We start from the raw sequence: 25,026 nt of genomic DNA, 5'->3' as shown, positions 1-25,026 counted from the left end.
TGGGAGTTTGTTTACATGAATCATGGGAATTGATGTTGGGATCTATGTGAAGATGATCCTTGTACAAACAAGGCAGAGACAGTGATCACAGGAAACATGGTTACCTCCAAAATGGATTAGAGGGACAAATGACATGTACCTCAATGTGCAGACAAGGCAACCTATTAGATCTAACTCAAGTACCCAGTGGGATACTTTGCATAATGATTTTACTACATACGCTATTTGGACTTCAACAGGGCATTTGTAGGAAACAATTTTTGAAATATCACCTATTCCAGTTCTTCTTAATGTTTCTCCCTGCTCCTTTTAATTTCTATCAAAAATCCAAAGCCACATCCTAAGAAGAGACCTCATGCTCTGCTTTATTCCTTAGCATCCTTCCTCTTGAAAGTTCTCAGCCAAGCTAAGAATCACAGTACAGAAATCCTGACCCTGGAAAATTGCTGCCAGTCGTACCACTGGATACTTGATTCAATTCAAATATTCATTATCATGGTCACTGAGCAGCCTTACAAAAATTAATAATTATAAACAGAGGCATATTAACACAACAGGCAAGGTAACAGGAGATAAGCAACAAGTCGGTTTGCCTTCTCAAACTTCTAATAACCTGCTTCAGCCAAATATAGAACTGCCAGCAAAACAGCATGTGGGAGAGAGTGAGAAAAGAAATGAAATGGGTGTGTGTATGTGGGGTGGGGGATCATTTAACTGTATGCTAGTTGTTGGCAAATTCAGCTTGCTGTCATGGAGAATTTGGCTACACTGACAATCTTAGAGATTCTGTTGCACAAAAGATGCTGTACGTAAAATTCATCCAAGCAAAAAAAATTTTGATAAGAGGAATTATTAAACTGTTGCATAAGCTTCTATATAAAACACTGTATAATAAAACTTTTGACAATCCCCAGAAGGATATAATAATAGTTTTTTAAACACACTTTTGAGATTTGCCGAAAGTAAAATAGTAAAAGTGAAACGCATGCAAGTCCTGTGATGTATAAGTTACCAATCAGTTGGTTCCATAACTGAGCGTTAGGGGAGAATTTTGCAATATTCAGAATGAGATTTCATATCCTCCAATCTTAGTCTGAGCAGTTTGAAAACTACCTTATCCATTTTATACCTGAAGATCAACAGCATAGCCATTTTTCATCAGGTCTCCATATGGAAGAGGTCTGACAGTTTTCCATCATGGTTAGCAGGATTAAACTTTATGGGTGAAAAATTAACTAAAATGGGCTGTATCTTTGTCTCACCCTCGATTTGCATGTATCAATAGAAGAGAATCCCATTTGGTAAACAATGAACCCCCCCCCCACCAAAATTTCTTCAGATATGTACACTACATAGTCTCTTACATAGTAACATTCATGCAGAGGCTTAATTGTATTCCATTTAGAAGCTGGATTAGCACCTTGACCTCAAATAGGACCCAGATTGTTGGGGGCAATAAGTTGACTTTGTAATAATGCCGCTTGGGGCCCCCCCCCGAAAGCCCTAATAAGCAGGCATATACATAGAATGAAGGCTACTGCTAAGCTTGTAAGCCGTCCTGAGTCTTCAGAGAAGGGCGGGATATAAATGGAATTAAAATAAATAAATAAATAAATAAATAAATAAATAAATAAATAAATAAATAAATAAATAAATAAATAATTTTATGATGAAAAAAATAGAGTTTTTTTTTTACTCTTCTGAAATTAATACCCTTACATATTTGGGAGTTCTGAAAAGTATAAGATATATGGCTGCTGCATTTCCCTATGACAGGTGTAGGCAACCTCGGCTCTTTTATGACTCATAGACCTCAACTCCCAGAATTCCTGAGTCAGCATAGGTTGCCTACCCTTGCCCTATGGCACAAAAGCAGTCCCAAACACTCAAAATGTATTTCATGCTGAGTAGTATAACCACCACTTCTCTAAGCCCATTCTTGTTCTTCTCTGGGTGGTCATGATCTACGTCTTGTCACAGTTAATCTGCAGTGAGTACTCTTTGCAGAGGATGATCAATGCTCTTAAGTGCTCTTCTAAACCCTGTTAGTAATCTGGATCCTTCTCCTCTTGGTAGACTCCTTTGTTGGAGAGCTATTTAAACAGAGGCTGGCTATCTGTTGAGGGTGATGTAGTAGTGGATTTCTGCGCCGGGCAAATATTGAACTTGACGATTTCCAAGATCGCTTTCAATCTTCACATTCAATTACTCTAAGAATTGGAGAGAGGAACCATATCCACCTTCAATAGCATGATTTTTTCCCCATTAAAAAACAGTGGAATACCAGCCTCCCACACACTCTGGAAAATGGCACACAGCTAGAGAAGGCTCAGGATTCAATTGTACTATAACCAGGGTTTGCACCAGTTTGGCAGAACCAGTAGCTAATTTTTTGTTTTCCAGGCCCAGAATGGACTTCCGGAAGCAGCATCCACACAGAGAACCGGTTGTTCACATATTTGAATCCCATCACTGACTATACTGTAACTAGTTTCCAAAAAATTGTAGTTGGTTGCCTGCCATTATTAAGTGCTGTCAAGTAGCTTGAACTATTCTTTTTTTACTTTTTTTTGCAGAATTTAAAAATCTCTTTTTATAGGTGTACTCCCTTTTGTTCAAGCATCATCCAGTAAAGAAAATGCACTGAGTCAACATAACAATGGCCTTGTTATGTTGGCACATTTGTGATCAATCCATCATTTTGGTCTATTTATTTGTTCATGTTAATAATTGCTGCATAATCTAAATCAGTCCTTCATATCAGAATACAGAATAACAGAGTTGGAAGGGACTTTGGAGGTCTTCTAGCAGTCCAAACCACCGCTCAAACAGGAACCGAATTCAATTCTGGATAAATTTCTGTCCAATCTCTTCTTAAAAACCTCCAGTGATGGAGTTTTTCAGATAAATCTTTTTGTCTGGTTGCTACCAATATTAGAAGACTGAGAATCGTTCAGAAATGTATTTACTCTCATAGACCACTTTATGTATGACCACATAAACATGACTGACAAAAGGCTCCATAATTTCTAGTAAATCCACCTCAGACTCATTTTAGCTCTCAGTTATGAAACTCACTTGCAAATTTAACACACTATGGGAGTTTTATGTGCAGTCAATATTGCTTACCTTAGCTCCCATCCAATCCCATCTATCAGCCATTAAAAAACAAAAACAAAAACAAAAAACAACTACATTGCTAACTGCTTGCATCACGTGAACATGTAAATAATAATAATAATAATAATAATAATAATAATAATAATAATAATAATAATAATTTGGAAGGGACCTTGGAGGTCATCTAGTCCAACCCCCTACTCAGGCAGGAAACCCTATACCATTTCAGGCAAATGGCTGGCCAGTCTCTTCTTAAAAACCTCCAGTGTTGGAGCATTCGCCGCTTCTGGAGGCAGGTTGTTCCACTGGTTAATTGTTCTGTCAGGAAGTTTCTCCTTAGTTCTAGGTTGCTTCTCTCCTTGATTAGTTTCCATCCGTTGCTTCTTGTCCTGCTTTCAGGTGCTTTGGAGAATAGCTATACTCCCTCTTCTTTGTGGCAGCCCCTGAGATACTGGAACACTGCTATCATGTCACCCCTCACCCTTCTCTTCGTTAAACTACACATACCCAATTCCAGAAACCGTTCCCTATATGTTTTAGCCTCCAGCCCCCTAATCATCTTTGTTGCTCTTCTCTGTACCCTTTCTAGAGTCTTGACATCTTTTTTACATCGTGGTGACCAAAACTGGATGCAGTATTCCAGGTGTGGCCTTACCAAAGCATTGTAAAGTGGTATTAGTACTTCACTTGATCTTGATTCTATCCCTCTGTTAATGCAGGCTAGCACTGTGTTGGCTTTTTTGGCAGCTGCAGCACACTGCTGTGTATAGCTTTATTTCATATCATTTGACTGATAGATTATAAAAAAAAATCAAAAACCAAAAAACCCCCAAATTATCTTGAAGGTATACTTAGCATTTATTATTTGGTCCTTCCCTGGCATTAAAATATTCATTCAGAATCAGCAAAAGACATAATCTGCCAATGTATAAGCATCTTTAATTTGATATACAAAAATTGAAATTTGAAGATAAACATTACAAGGAGCCTGTTTGGTTAGCCCCTTCCCAAACTTAAAACTGTTGCTAAGTGAGAGAAAATAATAGCCATTTCATCTAGCATCCAAACATTGTTCTAAAATGGATGAACATTGAATTCTATCTTGGTCTCTCAGCTTGCAATGTTCCATGAGATCAAAATGAGAATGCTGTATGAGTCTGAATGTCAGTCAGAAGGTAATCACAATTCCTGTATCTCCTTTTGTTGTACACATTTTATTGTCTCTTTACCAGAATCTGTGGATCCTTATAGGATCCTGTTAATTGCCTGCATTAACAGAGGGATAGGAATGTAGATAGAAGATCGTGTGAAGGTGTTAGTACCGCTTTATAAAACCTTAGTAAGAACACACCTGGAATATTGCATCCAGTTTTGGTCACCACAATATAAAAAATATGTTGAGACTCTGGAAAAAGTGCAGAGAAGAGCAACAAGGATGATCAAGGGCCTGGAGGCTAAAACATACAAAGAATGGTTGCAAGAACTGGGCATGGCTAGTCTAGTGAAAAGAAGGACTAGGGATGATGATAGCGGTGTTCCAAAATTTGAGGGGTTGCTGCAAAGAAGAGGGTGGGGGGGTCAACCTATTTTCCAAAGCACTAGAAGGCCAGACAAGAAACTAATCAAGGAGAGATTCAACCTAGAGATAAGGAGAAATTTTCTGACTGTGAGAACAATCAACCAATGGAACAGATTGCCTTCAGAAGTTGTGCTCCATCACAGGAGGCTTTGAAAAAGAGATTGGACAACCATTTGTCTGAAATGGTATGGGGTCTACTGCTTGAGCAGGGGGTTGTACTAACTAGAAGATCTCCAAGGGCCTTCCAACACTGTTATTCTGTTATTCTCTTATGTTTTCTCAGGCTTCTAGTCATACCAGTGAATGGCACTATAGGGAATTTATATCCAACTTTCAATTAGTACTCGATCCATTTGGATCTACTGCAGCATATGTTTAGTCTACATTTATTTATTTATCATTTTATTTACATATCAAACTTCTTAACTGCCCATCTCTCTCATAGAGGGGCTCTGGGCAGTGTTCAATTTAATCAATATAATAGCATATTTTAAAAATGAATAATTTAAGATTTAATTTTAAAAAAATGTAAAACGTTATAAAATTACAAAAAGTGGAGAGTTCTAAGATGGGGAGGCTAGGAGTTGTTAATTGAGGCAGGAAAGTGTTCTCATGGGGCCGGCCAGCTGCATGGCTGTGTGGGCACCTGTGCCTGCTCTGTAAGGCTACATTTCTAGGCTTTGATACCTTTGTGGAAGGCCAAGAGATTGGGGACTTTTCTCAAATCTGAGGGCAAGATGTTCCACAAAGCTGCTTTGTGAAACATCTATATGCTATATGATTTTTGCAAAATATTTGAAATCATCCAAAGTATATATTTGTAATAAAGGCATTACTGTCATCTTCCTGTTATAGTTTTAATTCAGTTATGTCAGAAAACAAAAGACACAGTGCTCGTTCTGTAATAATACAACCAGAAATTCTAAACAACGCAATATTTTCATATCCCCCTCCCTTTTTCTTATGTGCCTTGATGTAGGACAGGAGTAGGCAACCTTGGCTCTTTTATGACTCGTGGACTTCAACTCCCAGAATTCCTGAGTCACCTATGCTGACTCAGGAATTCTGGGAGTTGAAGTTCACGAGTCATAAAAGAGCCAAGATTGCCTACCCCTGATGTAGGTCAAGTCCTGCACTGAGATTCTTCCAGACCTTGGTCTGCTCTATGTAGTAGAACCCAAAGCTCTTGCAATTGGCTGTTTCAGCCCTCCCAGAGAGCAGGAAAGGGAGAGTATGGTAGAGAACTGCAGAAATGACCTTGGAAAAGGAATGAGGCAACAGTTAGCACAACGTGATTTAAGTCCACAACAAAAGGGAACATTAGAAAGAAGCTTTACTTGGCTTTGGCTTAAGTCCCTTTAGTATAAGAGGGAAGGAAGAAAAATGCTCTCAGGCTTTCAAGATAGTGTTGCAACTGCCAATATTAAAAAAAAATAGAGTTCCAGTCATTCTTGAAGAATCTGTTTCCTGGATGGCCTACCTTGAATGGCTGACAGGTATCCGTATTTGTTTCCCCAATTGTCTCTTTCCAGTCATGGTTGACTGGGTGGAATTAATTTAATTCCATGCAGGTGTTGAGTCTGTTTATGAGCTGAATCGAAGCCCGAGGGATAATTGATGGGTCAAGTGAATCCTTTTTAATGTTCCCAACCATATAACAGCTCCCAACCAATTCCCAGCTAATCTCGAAAAAGCTAAGCAGAGTTGGACTTCATAGATATTTGGATAGAGCCCATTAGAAAATGCCAGAGCTAAAGGCAGGATTGGGAAGTTTAAAAAATAGTATCCCAAAAGAAGGAAATGCATATACCTAGCAGGAGCCAATCTTAACTCAAAGGAGACTTTATCCTTTTAAAAAATAAATATAACACTCTAATGCCTGATCTCCCAACTACCCCCTCCTCCTCTACTGAACCAGTTAAACACATGGTGAGAATATGGCCTAAACACAAAATCAATTGAAACCTGGCACACCTTATTATGAAATAAAGCAAAAGTACAGGATTATACGTGCACTGTCCATATAATGTAAAGTTGTCTGCTTCAAAATGCAAACAGGAGGAGCGTATTTTTGAAATAGTTTTAAAAGTGCATGTAGAAATTCCCTCAACAAAACAAAACAAAATCAAAACTCTTGAAATGAGAGATTCATCAAGTTTCACTGCAGTGATATTTTAATATATTTAATATAGGAATAATGTTAAAATTCCTCCCTTCTTTGGTGTGTTCCAGGCATGATACTTGGACACAGTAAACAATCCTGGATACATCTATATCATCTTTTTTAAGGGTAGAATGGGAGATGACCAAAATGCAAAATGAAAGAAATGTATTAATAATTTTAGATAAATGCCTTAATATTTCAAGGACAATAGAGTTTTGGATGAATGGGGATCATATTTAGCATCTAATTATGGAGTATGGAAGAAAACATTATTCTGGGCATGATCTTCCCTCTGCACTCGAGTTTTATTTCTGGTTGGTTGTTTTTTTTTTGAATAACTGAAGAATATACACATTTCCAAGAGGGATTAAATAAATTTGTATAAAATATGTATGTTTCATTTCAATCCAATAATTTTGCTTTTCTCGCCACAGTATTTTTGGTGCCAGATTCCAGATACCTGGGATACAACTCCTCCAACTAACATTAAAATACAACTTGAATTTTGCAGATGCTGTGGAAAAGCACACGAACTGAGTGGAGGTCTCTTTGGAGGGTCTCAAAATTATCTGTAGCAAAGCAGCCAATATGAAAATGCCAGAGGCAGGTTAAAACATCAAATGACTGAAAGATTATAATCCACACAAGCTTTTCACTTAAACAGAAGGCTTTAGGAAATAATAAAAAAGTCAGCTAACAGGCCAAATGCAATCTATTTTTGCCTTCAGATCTTAGAAATTCTCTGAATAGTTAACCTCAGTTAAGGTATCATATTTTAGGAGGATCATTGCTTTGCAGACAATGTACTACAACTTTTCTATCCAAAGTATTATGCAAAAACCAATGTGTCCTAATGGGGTGACTATTGCACTCGGGCACAACAGAATCACCCTTGATTTCTGCTCAGCCTTTTCAAAAAGAGTGAAGATAAAATAGGAAGGAAGGCCTTTGTGTGGACATTAGACAATGCCAGCAGCATTCTGCTTAAGCTCCTATCTTACTGCTGTTATGTCACTGCAATTTTGACCTGGCAAAGTGACATTTGATCCAAGCCTTGCTTATATTGCATGATTCTAGTACTATTTATAATGTCACAACCCCTAAAGTAGATGGCTGGGTAGGAGAATATATTTATTTTGTCCGGATTTTAGAAGTAGTTTTAGCTGCAATTTCAGATTAAATTATATGAGATTAAATTATATGGTATTCTAGAAAGTATTCAACAAAACATAGGCCCTCAAGATCTTATCACGTCCTTGAAATTTAAGGCTGAGCTTGAGGGAGGGGTCAAATCTGTCATCAATCTTGAGTCCCTTTGTGCCCATAAGAGATGTAAGTCCAGCCCATCTTGAATTCCATTCACTCTTATCTACTGCCTGTTTGCTTTGACCATTAGTAGTTCAGATTCTTGTACAGAGCATAAGCTTGTAATAAACCTTTACATTCATTTGAACTGTCGGGACTTCCTGATTTTCCCTGCACTTGATAATCCATCTGTCAAAGATTGTTGAAGATGCTTTGTGGAAATATATCTGATCTTGGGGACTGATTCTGGCAACGGACTTTCTGCTTCATTTTCATCTTCCCAAACTCTGGCATTTGGTTCAGATTTGCTTCTTTTGCAGATCTAAGGACTTCAGCTAGTCATACCTCCAGTTTATGTGTGAAATATGAAAATGGTGGTGATATGGGTAGAAGGAACTGGTTTCATGCTTCATTACTGATTTAGGCCTATTCTCTATCAATAAGTAACCCAGAATAGTATACTTTCTGTGTGCAGTTAATTACTGATAGTTAAATGTTCGATCCCTGATTCTTGACATACTCACTCTGATCAACTTGTGTCCTTACTTTCATCCAATTCCAAATGTGATCAAGCTGTGTCCTAAGTCTGCTTTTTTCTTAAAAATGTTCTCTTAATCTTCACTACAAAAGCAGTGCCATGCATATAAGAAAATGTTATTTCATTTTCTGTGTTATCATCAGTATAAAATAAAAAAATGTGAATTTTGAAATGATTAGGCATAATTGTTATTTTTATTATTACTATGTATTGTGAGAGTTATGGAACCCGAGAAGTATTAATAAATTACACACACACACACACACACACACACACACACACACACAAGCTCCTGCTTGGTGCTTCTTTCCAGGTGTGTTATTTTACAATACTCATCTTTCTCTGCCATCATGGCCCGCATTATGGATTAAGGCAGCACTTTTCAAATCAGAATGTGTATAGCCTGAGGACAGCTGTGAGCAAGGCAAAAGGAAAGAGATATTTTGCAATCATTTTTGGATGACTGGACCAATAAATATTAATTGACATATAGTAGACTGAAAATTTTACAAGAGTCTGGATAATGGAGAAGGCTTGCCAAGGGGAGAACAATGAAAGGTACTATTATAGCTAAAATGATTCTTAGCCAAGAGACACATGGACGTTGTAGATTTCAAATGTGAACATCAGTCCAAACTTGAAAAATGTTAAACCTATTTACACATTATTCAGTCTTATTATTTGCAAACATGGTTCTAATTCTGACAGCCATGGTTCTAATTCTGACATGTTTTTGGACTAACCCTGCTTTCTGTCTATTTAATAGATAGTATGTAAGGTGTACAGCTTTTTCAAACACTCACAATATAAGCTTTTTGAGGTAAAAAACAACAACCAGGAATGCCCTTTATGGTTGTAGGATAGAATAGCCAAATATTGAAAGCCTGGCAGAGTTTCTCTCTGCCCCATCTTATACTATATAAATCAAGGCAGAGTTTTTTGAGCTTCTTCCTCATGCTCTCCTCTTTCTTAGGACTGAATAAACTTTTCCAAAAGTCCTGTCTTAATGGACTATTCCTTCCTTCCCCATTCTCAGCCTATGAAATCCTGAACAATGACTCAGGTGCGGTGGCCATTATTCAGGAGTATATTGCAGGTAATTCCTGGATGTATTGCAGCACTTTGGCACTTGTGAGCCCCACGCTCCTGATCGCTGCTGAAAGAAACCACTATAGGTCAGGAAATTTGTTCAGAAAACATTCCTCTTCATGTGGACATGAGGGATTTGAAGAGAGTGGTAGAAGTAGTAGAATTGTCCCTGCTTAAAGCCACAAATGATCTACACAGGGGATCACAAGGCTAATGGAATAAGAAAAAGTAACAACTCTTTTGCACATTATACAGCAATGCATTTGCCACTGCAAAGTTCTGCAGTCACAAGTTGCCTGGCATGTTCATGTTCTGTATTTCTTTGTGTGTTTTTAAATTTAAGACAAGTGTAGGTGTAGGTGTAACTTAAAACACTGTAAAAATGGTCATATTGGCAGTTTGTTTGGGAAACGTTAAATTCACTGCCATTTCCATGGACATTAATGTGTTTTTATCATAAAATTTATTCTTTTTCTCCAGAAGTTCCATGCACTTGACTAGTGCTCTTTTCTGCAGCAGTTACATGAACATTAATTATTTGGTGAATTCCTCCCCTCCCCATCATCTGTCCTAAAGAAATCTCTCAGCTGTACCTGAACCCAGACACTACAGTCACTTGATTAATCACTCTGACAGATTAGCTCAAGTTTTACAAATGTTGGCACCTACTTTTGATGATGTAGAGTTGACATATAGAGCCGTGGTTGATGACCGTTTAATTTCATTCACCAAGCTTCCTTAGAAATGGTAGCTGAAAGAAGAGCTATTACTGAATGTACTTCCTTTGCAGATTGAAATGATACACTTCAAGAATCAAGGTCTTACTTTGAACCGAAAGCAATCAAAGTGGACGCAGGGGCTACTGTAAATACTTTTCACCCGTAAGGGATGTGAATCTCCCTACAAATTGAAATAGAATGTTGACAGAACTATTAAGGTCAGATGAAGAAAGAAGAAACTAGGCAACTATTGAGGGTAGGCTAGATAGAATAAGGGTTATTTAGCTGAACCATGATGCAGCTTGGGAAATGACATGTTTTCCTCATGTCATCTGGCCAATAACTGCAGTTGCTCTCCCTATGAAACACAGAATCTACGAAAATGAATGCTAATGCATAGCAATTGACTTATCTAGCATTGTCCAAAAGTGACCTTCTGTAAGCTGCTGGACTGTAAGTGCAACAAACCTTGAGAGTATCATGCTACTTCAGAAGATATAAATCATGCCATTTGGCACCAAAGAGCAATTTTTTTTCTATCAAGAGAGGATTTAGGAAAAGCTATTGGGAAGCTATCTAGGCAGTCACTAGGAATCAAAATAAGTTGACCAGTCAATCAGTTGGGGAGCTATACCTTGACGTGAAGCATGTTGGCCCTGTCAGGTGGAAGGGAAATGACCACATGAAATCACATCTGAATTCAGTATCTTCACTGAATACCTGTGTGGTGTAAAGATATACCTAGGTTTAAGAACAGGAACAGCAAGGTTCCAGCCCATCTGCAGCCCTAGAAGCTCCCTAGATAATTTTGAGCCAGTCACTCTCTCTCAACCCAACCTACTTCATAAGACTATTGTGAAGAAGAAGAAAAACATGTCTATTGACATGAGTTCCTCAGTAAAAGAGGGGATATGAATTTAACACATAATAATCTAAATCCAGTGAATAAACAAACTCATCAGCTTAAAACAGGAAAGGAGAAAAGCAATTGCCCAGGGATGCCAGAAAAAAAAAGAGGCCATCCCAAAGGTGCTTTTTCCAAAAAGGCAACTGGACTTCCTTGGAAAGAGAAGCTAGGAGGATCCTACCTGAAACCTCAACTTATCTGTCCCACTTGTAACAAATTGCAGATTTAGAAAGAAATACTGTGGGTAACAGATAGAAAATTCCTGAGGGATTCCTAACTCCCACAAAGGACTCTGAGGTGGTACATACATTTAAGAGGGGGATTTCCACGATTTCTGTCTTGGCTACATTGATTACCTTGCACCCTTATTAAATCTTGCTCAACCTCATCATAAATATAGTATACAACAAGTGTTTTCACCAGCACCAACAATTGCCATATCAAATATTTTCTTAGTGCACTGAAAGTTAGCATCCCTGAATACCAATGATACCACCACCATCCGATTCACAAAATTCTGTCTCAAGCTGCTTGGTGTTTTGTAAATGTCAAAGCCACATTTGTAGTCTTCACATCAGTGATAGTTTTATGCTACCGTAATAGATTGTAACTTAAAAACAGTAGTATATATGCCTGCTTATGTGAATCTTTTACAGTTTGAGAAAACAGACTCGAATTTCATAGGGAAGTCTTCCATTATCATACTGAGTGGGGAACATAAAATGAGGCTCCAGTAAGGTGGCAGTAAAACATTAAAGCATGAGTGCACAGCAACTTTCAGTGCTACAGGAAAAAGCCCATTCCAATAAAATTGGGGGCAGGGGCATCAGTGGTGGGATTCAAATATGTGAACAACCGGTTCTCTGTGTGGATGCCACTTCTGGGCCTGGGCAACAAAAAATTAGCTACCGGTTCACTTTTAATTATTTTAAAACATTGAACAGTTATCATCTATTTAATAATATCATCTTCTGCATTATCAAGGAAATATCTTTTGCTGGCAACTGCTGGAGTTTATAGTGGCCACTTCCTATTGTAAGGGGAGGATTCATAGAGCTCTGAAACAACAAATGTAGATCTCATCAGTCCCCTTCAAAAACCAGAGCATTTCCTCTGTTTTTCTTGACTCCTGGTTATAGCCATCAGCCCTCCAAACAAGGAACATGAAACATAAAATTAAGGTGAAGTGGCCAAAAAAATCTGTTCTGTTGTGTGGGAGGCAGGATGAGCGGGTGGGAGAATATATTTTATTTGTTGAAAAAGCATCTTAAGTGCTTGAACAAAACAAACATTGGCGGCATTCATGAACCCTGTATACATGGTTAAGCTCAAGAACCATTTCAAAAGTGTTTATTTGGGGGAAATGCCTGTGCCAATCTGTGCTAATGTAGTAGACTTGAAAGGCTGATTTTTATGGCCCCTATAAGAAATAGCAAAAAAAATTATTCATAACATTCATAAAGGCACCAGACAGAGTCCAGAAAATGTTTCTTGTGACTAGTGAAATGGGACTAGGTTGTGATTAACGTTTGATGTCGGAGAGTCTCGACTGTGACAAAGTTTGCTGGATTATGCAACCATAGCTAATAATCAACTAACCAGAATTCAATTTAACAGCTAAAACGCTTCGCAAATGATGCACAAATGAAGGGAAAGGAATTGTGAATATTCTGGGTAACAATGGAGTCAGAGCTTACATATCTCACCCAATGGTGTCTTGGGGCATCCTCCTCATAAAGAAAGTATCAAGGAAGGTTTGCTCTTCCTTTCCACTCTTTTGTAATATGCAGAGCTGAGAACCAGCATAATTTAAGACGGCTGTGTGACACTTTGAAGAAATACTTTGCTTTGCACATGGATCTAATGAAAGAGTGTGATCCGTGACATTTCTGTGGAAGAAGTCAGGCCCGGGGTGCATAAAACTGACATCTAAAAGATCAAGCAATAGACAAGGAAGTGGGGATGTATGTCTCTTGAGAAAAAGTGGATACTGGAAGGAATGGGTTTTTTTTTCCCTTCCAATGCAAGCAGAGGGATCAGAAGTGGTGGCAATGTGTTTCTCTTCCATGCTGTGATATAGAAGATAAGTCTCGAGGAATTTTTTTGATATTGTGTTTAAAATGAAATGAAACAGTTTTAATATGACAAAGCTGCGCTGCCTTGGAAAATGATGGTTTTATTCTGGAAACAGACAAAACTATCAACAGCCTACATTGACAGTTGAATTGGTAAAGCCAATATTCCAAGGAAAGAATGTCCAGATAATGAAACAAAGGAACAGGCTGTTTCTATAATCTAGAACACTTGCCTTCTCCCAGGACCCCATGCTGAAAACCTGCCAATAAGAGGGTGGCATGCTTGTGCGCCATCCACAAAGATGGTGATTTTGACTTCTGGTGAGGACATGGTAAATTAGAAATCTCTGAAGGAATGGGGATGGCATTGTGACCAAATTTGGCAACCAGAAGACAGATTCTGGCCAGTGAATTATCTCTGGAGCAAGGAGAGATAATTGTAGGGATTGCCTACATATACTCTGGACGACTGCAACTCATGTGTAGGCTCCAAGAATCAGAGTTTTTGAAGCTGGCTGGTTAGTGGAATAAGTGGAAATCAAGAGAAAAAAGTGAGAAAAAGGGAGAGAAGAGCAACTAAAATGATTAAAGGCCTGGAGAGTAAAACATATGAAGAACGGTTGCAGGATTTGGGTTTGGCTAGTCTAGAGAAAAGAAGGCCTAGGGGTGACATGGTAGCAGTACAGTATTCCAGAATTTGAAGGGCTACTGCAAAGAAGAGGGGGCCCACTTATTTTCCAAAGCACCAGAGGGCAGGACAAGAAACAATGGATGGAAACTAATCAAGGAGAGAAGCAACCTAATCTGTACTTAAACCTTTGATTTTTCCTGCCTAAATGCTTTTCTCACATTAAAACACATATTGTTGGATAGGGCCCATTGTTCAAGTTTGTCAAGATCTTTTTGGATCCTGAGCTTGTCTTCTGGAGTGTTGGCTATTCCTGCCAGTTTGGTGTCATCTGCAAATTTGATGAGTTCCCCTTCTATTCCCTCAATTAAGTCATTAATAAAGATATTGAAGAGTACTGGGCCTAAGACGGAGCCTTGTGGTACCCCACTGCTTCCTTCTCTCCATGTGGATGTAGTACCATTGAGGTCTACTCACTGACTATGGTTTGTCAACCAGCTACAGATCCATCTGATGTTGTTGTTGTCAGACCCACCTTTTTCTAGCTTGGTCTACTTTGTCAAATGTCTTACTGAAGTCTAAGTATACTATGTCCACAGCATTTCGCTGATCTACTAATTTGGTCACTTTATCAAAGAATGAAAGTAAGATTGGTTTGGCATGATCTGTTTTTGACAAACCCATGCTGGCTACTGGTTATAACTTTGTTTGCTTCTGGTTGTTCGTGGATATGTTTTTTAATTATCTTTTCCAAGATCTTCCCAGGTATTGATGTTAGACTGATTGGTCTGTAGTTTCCTGGGTCTGTTTTTCCCCCCCTTTCTTGAAGATGGGAACCAAATCAGCACTTTTCCAATCATCAGGTACTTCCCTGGTGCTCTAGGATTTTTGAAAGATATGCTACAATGGTTCTGAGATAACATCTGCCAGCTCCTTCAGAACTCTGGGATGTAATCTGTCGGGTCCCTGTGATTTATATTCACCATAGTTGGATATGTGTTCTCTTATCATTTTCTTGCTTATTTTAATTTTTGTTTCTAGTTTGTCTTTTGCAGCAGTTTTTTTTTTGGTAGGTTGGGCTATAATTTATTTTTGTGTGAAGACTGATGCAAAGAATGAATTAAGCAGCTCTACTTTTTCTCTACTGCCTGTTACTTCCTTGCCATCTCCTCTCTTTAGTTTCCTTGATTTTTTTCTTGTTATTAATTTGTTGAAAGAATCTTTTTTATTGCCCTTGATTTCTATTGCAGGTCTTCATTCATTCTGAGGCTTTGCTTTCCTGACTTCATCTTTGCATGTTCTGGCTGTCTGCTGATAATCAGCCTTAGTTATGTGTCCCTCTTTCCATTTTTTGTACTTGTCAGCCAAGCGTAATTTCTTAATCACTTCTGGAATTATCTTTTTGCTAATTTTTCAAATTTTAAGAACATTCAGAATGCAAAGTTTGAGGCTTTCATTGGGAAACTTTTCTTCAACCCTGAACAAAATAAGTTTTCAAGTACAAGTGTAAGGATTTAGCAGTTTTGGGGAATAAACAGCAAAAGGGTGATTAGAATGTTGTTTTTGAGAAGTTATAAATGGATTAAAGGTTTAGATTGGCTTGAAATAGGATTTTGAAATTAATTGACAGAATCCTTCCTGTGGGAAATAGCTAATGTTTTGAATTGGGGGGGGATGATAGGATGGGATTTTGAAAATTGAACAGTAGAGGGAGCCAGAAGAAAATAAAAATTATAATTAAAGGAAAAGAATATCTATTTGACCTCTTAACACAAAATAGAGCAAAATGTTTTTGGATATATTTAAGAATATTTATGAACAATGGACTCAGAAGTTAATTTTAAGAATGTCTTTCATCATAGTGTGTGCATTATGTCATGGAAGAGAAACACGTTTACTGCATAAGACGAAAACAGATTTTTAAAAAATGATGCTACAAAAATTATCTGAAAATAAGATGAACTACTGTATATAAAAATAAGAAAAACTGATGTTTTAATAATTAAAAGAGACATGCAAATAACTAACTAGCACAGTGATTTGGATATTTTTTCTATATTGGATTTACAAAGGAGACTTGATAAAGTTTTTAAAGATTTGGTGAGAAAGAAAGAAAAGAAAAGAAATCAACTGTAAGGACATTATTTGAAGAGATTAAAGACTAAGTTTGTTAAAAGTAAATGAAAGGAATATAAAATTGGTATATCTGATCAAGTTTAAAATATACATTGTCATTTCTGGTAGCTTTTAATAGACTTTTGCTGATCAGGATTGAACAAGGTTCTAAAATTTGTCTATATAATATGAGACATAATATTTATTTATTTATTTATTTTCTTAAATTTATATGCCGCCCTTCTCCCTAAGGACTCAGGGCGGCTCACAACAATAAAAATTAAAAAAAGAAAAAACATAGAATGAAAATTTTAAAAGAATTAAACTAGTAAATACAATGATAACATGACAATTTAAAACCCAGTAAAACCTAATTAAAATACGTAGTCAGTCCAGACCCGCTTGTTGAAACAACCAAGTCTTCAGGTCATGGAGGAAGGACCAAAGGTCAGGGGCCATCCGCAGCTCCAGAGGTAGTTCGTTCCAAAGGGTCGGCGTGCCCACAGAGAAGGCTCTCCCCCTGGGGGCTGCCAGCCAGCATTGCCTGGCAGACATCACCCTGAGGAGGCCAATTCTGTGGGAGAGAACTGGGCAATGGGAAGTTGACAATGGCAGCAGGTGGTCTCGCAAATACCCTGGGCCTAAGCCATGTAGGGCTTTAAAGGTTATTACCAGCACCTTGAAATGCACTCGGAGAGCAACCGGAAGCCAATGCAGCTTGTGCAGGAGTGGTATAACATGTGAGTACCGAGATACTCCCATAAGCACCCGCGCGGCCGCATTTTGCACCAGTTGAAGCCTCCGGGTGCCCTCCAAGGGCAGCCCCATGTAAACAGCATTGCAGTAATCTAGACAAGAGGTGATGAGGGCATGAGTAACCGTGCATAGGGCATCTCAGTCCAAGAAGGGGCGCAACTGGTGCACTAGGTGAACCTGTGCGAAGGCCCCCCTGGTCATGGCTGTTAAATGATCTTCCAGGTTGAGCCATGAATCAAGGAGGACACCCAAGTTGTGAGCCCTTTCTGAGGGGGGCAATACCTTCCCCCCATTAAAAGAGATGGAACTTGTTGGACAACACGAGATGCTGGTATCCACAGCCACTCGGTCTTGGAGGGGTTGAGCCTGAGCCTGTTCCTACCCATCCAGACCCGTACTGCCTCCAGGCACCAGGACATCACGTCAAGGGCATCACTGGGTTGGCTCTGGGTGGAGATGAACAACTGGGTATCATCCGCATATTGGTGATACCTCACCCCAAAGCCGCAAATGATCTCACTCAGCAGCTTCATATAGATGTTAAACAGGAGGGGGAAGAGAACCTACCCCTGGGGCACCCCACAAATGAGGGGCCTTGGAGTGGATCTCTGTCCCCCTGCCAATACAAACTGCGAATGGCCCAAGAGGTAGGAGGAGAACCACTGTAAAACAGTGCCTCCCACTCCCAGCCCCCCAAGCCATCGCAGCAGGATACCATGGTCGATGGTATCAAAAGCTGCTGAGAGGTCAAGTAGGACCAGGAGAGAGGAACAGCCCCTGTCCCGGGCCCACCAGAGATCATCCACCAGTGCGACCAATGCCGTTTCCGTGCTGTAGCCGGGCCTGAAACCGGACTGGGTCCATTTGTTGTACCTTAAGAGAAAATGACAAGTTGTTTAAATTTTTTAAGAAGTTACTTCTTTCCCCCCCTTTTCTTTGTTATATTCTTATTTTACTTTTCTTTTCTATGCTTCCATACATAAGCACACATAGACAGAGATGTACTTTTCTGTACTTTTTATTTTTATTTTTTATAATTGTGCTAGTTTTTAATCTTTGTAATTCCAATCCTTAATGCAATTATTATTATTATTATTATTATTATTATTATTATTATTATTATTATTATTATTATTATTATTATTATTTAAAAAACAAAGGCAGGGAGATTCCAAATCCCTACATTTGATATAAAGCTATGCTGCCATTGTGTAACCATATGGGAAACCTAGAGAAATCGGTGATTCTGTGTTAATGAATTACAAATGGGAAGAAGACCTGAACTGAATTTCCAGTGTGCTTCTTTAGTTGCCCTACTCTCAGCTGACCTGTTACTGCAGCAGCCCTTTGCAGCAAGCTGCTAGTTTGAAACACTTTCACAAGATGCTTTTCCTTCTACTAGATTTTATTTAACTCGGTTGTATTTATGCAGCATAATATGGATAATGTTTAATTTTCTATGTTTTTTCCTGTTGTTGTTCTTTTCTCTTTTTATTTATTAGCTTTAGTTTTGTGCCCTGATAATTTTAACCTTCTTGCTGATATGTTTGTTATATGGGTGACCAAAAGGTCCAGGGTATAAATTTAATAAATAAATAATTAAACACTAATCAAGAAGTTCCTGAAATGGCACCTTTGTGAGCACCTAAACAAGAATGCAATAATTAGCAAGGACCAGCATGGCTTTGTCACTCTCCACTCATTCCAAGGTAATCATTCTCTCTTTCTCTCTTTCTTCATCTCTCCTCTCTCTCTCTCTCTCTCTCTCTCTCTCTCTCTCTCTCTCTCTCTCTCTCTGTCTCTCTGTCTCTGTCTCTCTCTCTCTCTCTCTCTCTCTCTGACAGATTTGTTGTTTAAATTGGGATTTGATTTAGATGTTGGTTAAGGTAATTACTGTGTTAGCTGTGAGTAGTGTTAGTGCAGAATTTTACTTTGGGATACAGCAATTTTAAGTGGTTATGGTGGAGAAGAATATGTGGGTGGAAGTTAGAAGCTTAGGAAAAGTAAAAGAGCATTTTGTGTAACTGTGAAGGATACTAATCAGAGAATGGCTTGAGAAGGTTGAGTGGGGGAGTGAGGTTAGGGAAGCTTTGGGCTGGCAGAACTAGAGAACATCACACAGAAAGGCACTCCAGATTAGCTGGAAAGCTGAGGCAGAAGAACCTCTATCCTTAGAAGGTGATAAACTTGGCAGTAGGCACTATGGATAACTGCAAAGTGATGAAGTATGATGGCTGCCATTAATCCCAAAGACCTGACATGGAAGGCAGAGGTTGAGATAGTGTACTGGAATACCAGACACTGCTTCTGGACCACTTGTCATTGCTTTAAATGTTAAGAGGAATAATGCACATTCTGTAAACCACAAACACCAGCTAGGATGGCTGTTAATTTACCATCTGCCTAGCTGATCCTGAACCCCTGGGTCATTTCAATGCTGATACTTGAGTTTCCATAGCTTCTGGTTTTATCTGACTTTCATCTCTATGTTCTGGAGGAGGGTCCACTGTAGTTAATAAATGCATGGCCTCCATGGCAACCAGGGGTTTGTACAAATCAGACAGGCCCAACACAGATAAGCAGGTACATACCTGAACTGGTTTTCCTTTGGCATGGTCAGATTACTTTCTGATCAAACTGAGGATCACAGATCACTCCAGAAGGGCTATAGTCTAATTAAGCTGGTATCCTACTTGAGGAATCAAAAGATATTAAGTGGAAAACTAAAAGTGGACATGACTGAGCATTTGTAACAGAACCTCTTCAAACATACATGAGCAGTGTAGTTTCAATTCCTTGCCATATTTACTATGTCTCATTGGTTGTCCCTATTCAGAGTGGTCCAGACCTTTCTAATGAAGGATGGGTGGGATAAAATGTTTAATCCATCTCTTTCTGGCTGCAGTTGACAACTTTTGTCCAGTCTCCCACACTTCTCATCTTAGAAAATAGATTCTGGTAGGCAAATATCAGCAGGGCAAAGATGTGCTCCTCTTGATCCTAATAAACCTCTTAACAGTATTTGATATCATCATTAAGAGATGGCATGGATTTGTCATTGATGCAGGTCATGCAGATGATACAAAATGTGGCAGATGAACTTCTGATAGTAGATCAGATCTACTATTGGACAATAACAATAAAATTATAATCATCACACTAGTTATCAGTAAGCTTCAAGGCTCAATTCTAAGTGCTAATTATCACCTGAATCTGGGAATGATAGTGGAAGAAAGTGGGAAGAGCCACTTCAGGGCAACAGTCAGGTAGCAGGCAGCTTAGCTTGTAACAGTAAGTTGGGCAAGGCAAATGTCTCAGAAGGGATCTTCCCTAGTTTCTTGCATTGTAAAGTGACAGGGAACAAATGTACTTTCAGACTTGCAAGATTCTGTTAATGTACAATAAAGTCTAATTTCATTCCTTTCTGTCTGGACTACCTTGTAAGGCTGGCACCTATTAAGGGGCTCAGAGGGTGAGGGCATAATTTAGCAGACTGTCATCCTCCAGATTCCATACACAGTCCATCACCTGGGACTGTTCAACTAGCTATCTGTCCGAGCAGGTGAGGGAGGGTGAGGGAGGCATCAGCTTATCAGGGATCTGACCACCCTGGAAGAAGATGGAATCCAAGGACATACTGAAAAACCTGGAGAGCCAAGCAGCCACCAAATGTTCCCCACTTATTGGGAATAACTGCATCAACCTTAGATTCATATTCCTGCTTTATGCTTGTGTGCTCAACCTTGGCTCTTCAACCCTGACTGGCTAACCAACTTCTTGGTAACTAGACAACTGTATGCTTCCATCTCTGAACCCAGGTTTTATTGTGGAGTAATGTTTCTATGTATTTAGCTTTCAGACAAGTCCTTGTTTTACAGTGTATGCACATTCCATCATACTAGCTCTCTCCTTGCCTTATGGGTGACTGCTTTGTTATATAGTAGTTGAACATGTATGATGTAGCTCTTAAAGAGGCAACACTACTTTGAAATGTATTAGTGGGACACAGAGTTCAGATCACAGCACAAAATAGCCTACTCTACTCTCACTTATTAGGGCCTGTTGGAATGCTAGCTACAACTATGGGTACCATCTACAAAGGATATTGAAAAACTAAAATAAGTTCAGAGGACTGCCACCAAGATGATGAGGAAACTAGAAGTCATGTCCTGTGAGGAATAATTAAAGAAATGGAGCAGGGTTGGTTTGCAGAAAAGAAAACCAAGAAGAGATATGATGAAATCTTCAAATATCTAAAGGATGTCAAAAATAAGAGGGGGTTGTTGTTAGTTGCGAACTCGTGTCCGACCCATCACGACCCCATGGACAACATTCCTCCAGGCCTTCCTGTCCTCTACCATCTTCTGGAGTTCATATAGGCTCACGCCTAATGCTTCAGTGACTCCATCCAGCCACCTCATTCTCTGTCGTCCCCTTCTTCTATTGCCCTCAATCTTTCCCAGCATTAGGCTCTTCTCCAGTGAGTCCTTCCTTCTCATTAGGTGGCCAAAGTATTTGAGTTTTAGCTTCAGGATCTGGCCTTCTAAAGAGCAGTCAGGATTGATCTCCTCTAGGACTGACCGGTTTGATCACCTTGCAGTCCAAGGGACTCGCAGGAGTCTTCTCCAACACCATAGTTCAAAGGCCTCAATTCTTTGGCGCTCGGCCTTTCTTATGGTCCAACTTTCACAGTCATACATTGCAACTGGGAAGACCATAGACTTGACTATACGCACTTTCGTTGGCAGGGTGATGTCTCTGCTTTTTAGTGTGCTGTCTAGGTTTGCCATGGCTTTCCTCCCCAGGAGCAAGCGTCTTTTAATTTCTTGGCTGCAGTCCTTGTCTGCGGTGATCTTGGAGCCCAGGAAAATAAAATCTGTCACTACCTCCATTTCTTCCCCATCTATTTGCCAGGAATTGAGAGGGCCAGATGCCATGATCATGGTTTTCTTAATGCTGAGTTTCAACCCAACTTTTGTACTCTCCTTCTTCACTTGCAAAAGAGGGGGTAAACATAAATTTTGATGCCCCAGAAAGTGGACCAGAGCCAATGGATTGGAAATATAGGGAAGTAAATTTGGATTGGATATCAGGAGGAATTTCCTGAGGGCAAAGGCTGTCAAGAGGATGGTTGCCTCATAAAGTGGGTATATTCCCCTTCACTGGATGTCTTCAGAGTCTGAGTTACCAGCTGTTGAAAATGCTTTGGCAGATTCTGCACTGAGCAAAGATTGTTTTATGAACTCTGAGGTCACTTCCAACGACGTAGTGGTGAAATGGATTTTATGGTGCTATTTTAAAAGGTCATTTTATTATCTGGCAAATCTACTCTGTTCCCCTAATGCTTTCACATTTTAATTTTACGTAATTCTAATCAACAGGGCTGAAAAGAATTCCATTATAAATTCTACTGGTAGCCAGCAGATCCATCTGTCCATCTGCGTTACTGTCAGCAGATCCACGACAGGAAAATCTGATAGGAAAAAGAGCTTCTACTTTTCAAAGCATATGTGGCCATCAGAAGTGCACAGATATTTTTGAAAAGATAAACAAAAAAGACCTTTATTAACTTTCTAACTTTTCTGAAAATATTACAAATTTTGTCAGATGCTGGGTCAAACTAATATATTCTTCTATGAATTAAAATAACAAACACATATAAAATTGTCACCCTAAGCAGGTTGTTAATTTTTTCCTGATCTGTTATCGTTCTGCTGAGTTCAATCTGACTTATTCCTAAGTAAATATATTTAGGAATCAATCTTGCTTTTGACCATCAAACAATATGAATATTTTATACATGATTTTCCTTACTTATTATTTGCATTATTGTTTGCATTTCTATCCTGTCTGTCCTAACATAGAAGGACATTCAATATTATTTCATGGCTGAGTTATGGCATTTCCACTGAGGTGTACCTTGATGGACTTTTTTAGTATAACATTTATATGTTTGTTTACTGAATCAGTTGAGTTATTTTTGGTGAAATGGAATAAAAATTCTACTACTGAATCAAAGAAGGGGCAATTGCTATGCTCTAGTGGCACCCCCCCAAAAAAAATCCCATATAAATAGTCCCAGTAAATAGAGAAATTTTCCAAAGCTCTATTAATAAAGCTATTTTCACCAATTTCACAATATTAATTTAAGAGCTTCAGCAAGCCATTGAAGATAGCATTTCTAGGAAAATTCAAGCTACAGTTTAATTAAGAAAGGGATATATTGATTGCTATATAAAAGAGATATTTCTTCACAGAACATGTACATAATTCAATCTTGTTTTAAGGTGTTGAGTTTTGTATTATACTGAAAATAATTTTGTTAACAAACCAATTATTGCAGGAAGACTGCTTCAAGAGTTAATGGTATTGCTCTTTTGCAGAAAAATCTTTTTGATTACCTCCTATAAAGAAATAACAAAACTTGACTCTCGCCCACATAGGGACAGATTAATTACATATTGGCAAGTCTGCACAACACATACATTAGTTTAAAATGGGGCTAGGTAGATTGTGGTTCAGGGTATTGTAGAAATCCAGCTGTCATCATATTATATTGTTGAACCAGGCCATCATCTTAAGCCATAATAGGGTGTATTTGGAGTGGATGATGGCAAAGAGACAGAGGTACAGCATATTAGGCCAACAGAGTAATTGTTTTTATAAGCCAGCTTTAGGGTTTAGGAGTTGTGCAAAGGCCTTTTTGTCCATTCATGAGATGAATATCCAAATAATTTCTCCCCATGGCCCTTCCTGTACTTTCCATCCCCATCGCCCCTTGTTACAGGTGTTTTGTGGCTCGCCAAAAGCTAACAAGCTAAATACCTTCAATCATTTATGTACCTTCCAGTTTGGCTTTGAGAAGATCAAGAACCCACACTGGACACAGGCATCATTTTGCTCACCTCCAACCAGAAGCCTTATTCATAGAGCTAAATCTACTTTATACAGCCAGAGCAAGGAAGCTATGAGAGGGATAATCATAGCCCAACCACATGCACATATATACATTTACCTCAGGTAATCTCTGCGGCAGAGAATGAGATTGGCTTTTGTGTAAAGTGTTGATCCAACCTCTCCCAGGCGGCAGTCGCAGCAGGCACACTTTAAGCAATCCTCGTGCCAGTACTTATCCAAGGCCTTCAGAAGGTAGCGGTCCTTGATCTTACGATTGCAGCCAGCGCATCCCTTCTGCTTTCCTTTTGGTTGCACCGATAACATTGGCACACCTAGGAATCAGGAAAAAAAGAGGGCATATCAAATGAGGACATTGCTGGGAAATTTTCCAAGCTGAAATTGGTGTCCTAAGCAGTCTTTCTAGGCAGTTTTGCTTAACTTTGGCTTTCTTTGCAAAGTGAGTAGAGAACCTGATGCTGGCAGCATGATTAATTGTAGTTACAAGGACATTCATATTTCCCCATCATAAAACTGGGTTATTACTTCCAGATATTAAGGAATCTGTCTATACTACTAAATAAAGGAATTCTTATAGTACTTCCTGTGAAACATTGCTGTCTTATTTTGTAACTTGGTAATAATTCCAACTGTTCCTACTTATCAAAAACCTTGTTATGGATAACTTTTAGCTATATACACACACATGAGAGAGAGAGAGAGAGAGAGAGAGAGAGAGAGAGAGAGAGAGAGAGAGAGAGGCTTTGTATATACTAGATCAGACATGTCAAACACAAGGCCCGGGGGCCGGATGCGGCCCGCGAAGTGGTTTCATGTGGCCCGCGAAGCCATCCTGGAAACAGTGAGGGAACGGCCCCCACTGCCTTGGCCCTGGCCCAGAGACCCTCCTCCTGCCAGAGACCCTCAGATCTGTCCCACTCCTGCCCAGGCCCCCCCATAGGCACCCTTGATGCAAACGATGTAGAGCTGGCGACGCCCACCCAGTAGGCCATACACACTCTAGCCACGCCCACCCAGTAGGTCATGCCCACCCAGGCCACGCCCACCCAGCCCCCTGAGGGCAACCGCAATGCTGATGCGGCCCTCAATGAAACTGAGTTTGACACCCCTGGACTA

At 39.2% G+C, this 25,026-nt stretch overlaps 1 protein-coding gene across 1 annotated transcript in view; it reads right to left on the bottom strand.

Annotated features, from left to right (window-relative positions):
- Nucleotides 1-24,222, bottom strand: part of LMO1 (LIM domain only 1) — a gene marked incomplete at its 3' end in the record, with an annotated part of 58,025 nt that extends 33,803 nt beyond the window's left edge. Inside the window, exon 1 of the mRNA XM_083350304.1 lies at nucleotides 24,011-24,222. Within this exon, the coding sequence (XP_083206430.1) occupies nucleotides 24,011-24,216 (206 nt within the window). The 5' untranslated portion in view covers nucleotides 24,217-24,222. The remainder of the gene's footprint in view (nucleotides 1-24,010) is intronic.
- Between the last annotated feature and the right edge of the window lie 804 nt (nucleotides 24,223-25,026).

This window comes from Vipera ursinii (assembly GCF_947247035.1).
Source record: "Vipera ursinii genome assembly, chromosome: 1".
Classification (NCBI taxonomy): domain Eukaryota; kingdom Metazoa; phylum Chordata; class Lepidosauria; order Squamata; family Viperidae; genus Vipera; species Vipera ursinii.
The sequence above is the reverse complement of the archived record's forward strand: the minus strand, read 5'-3'. Positions and strand labels throughout refer to the sequence as shown.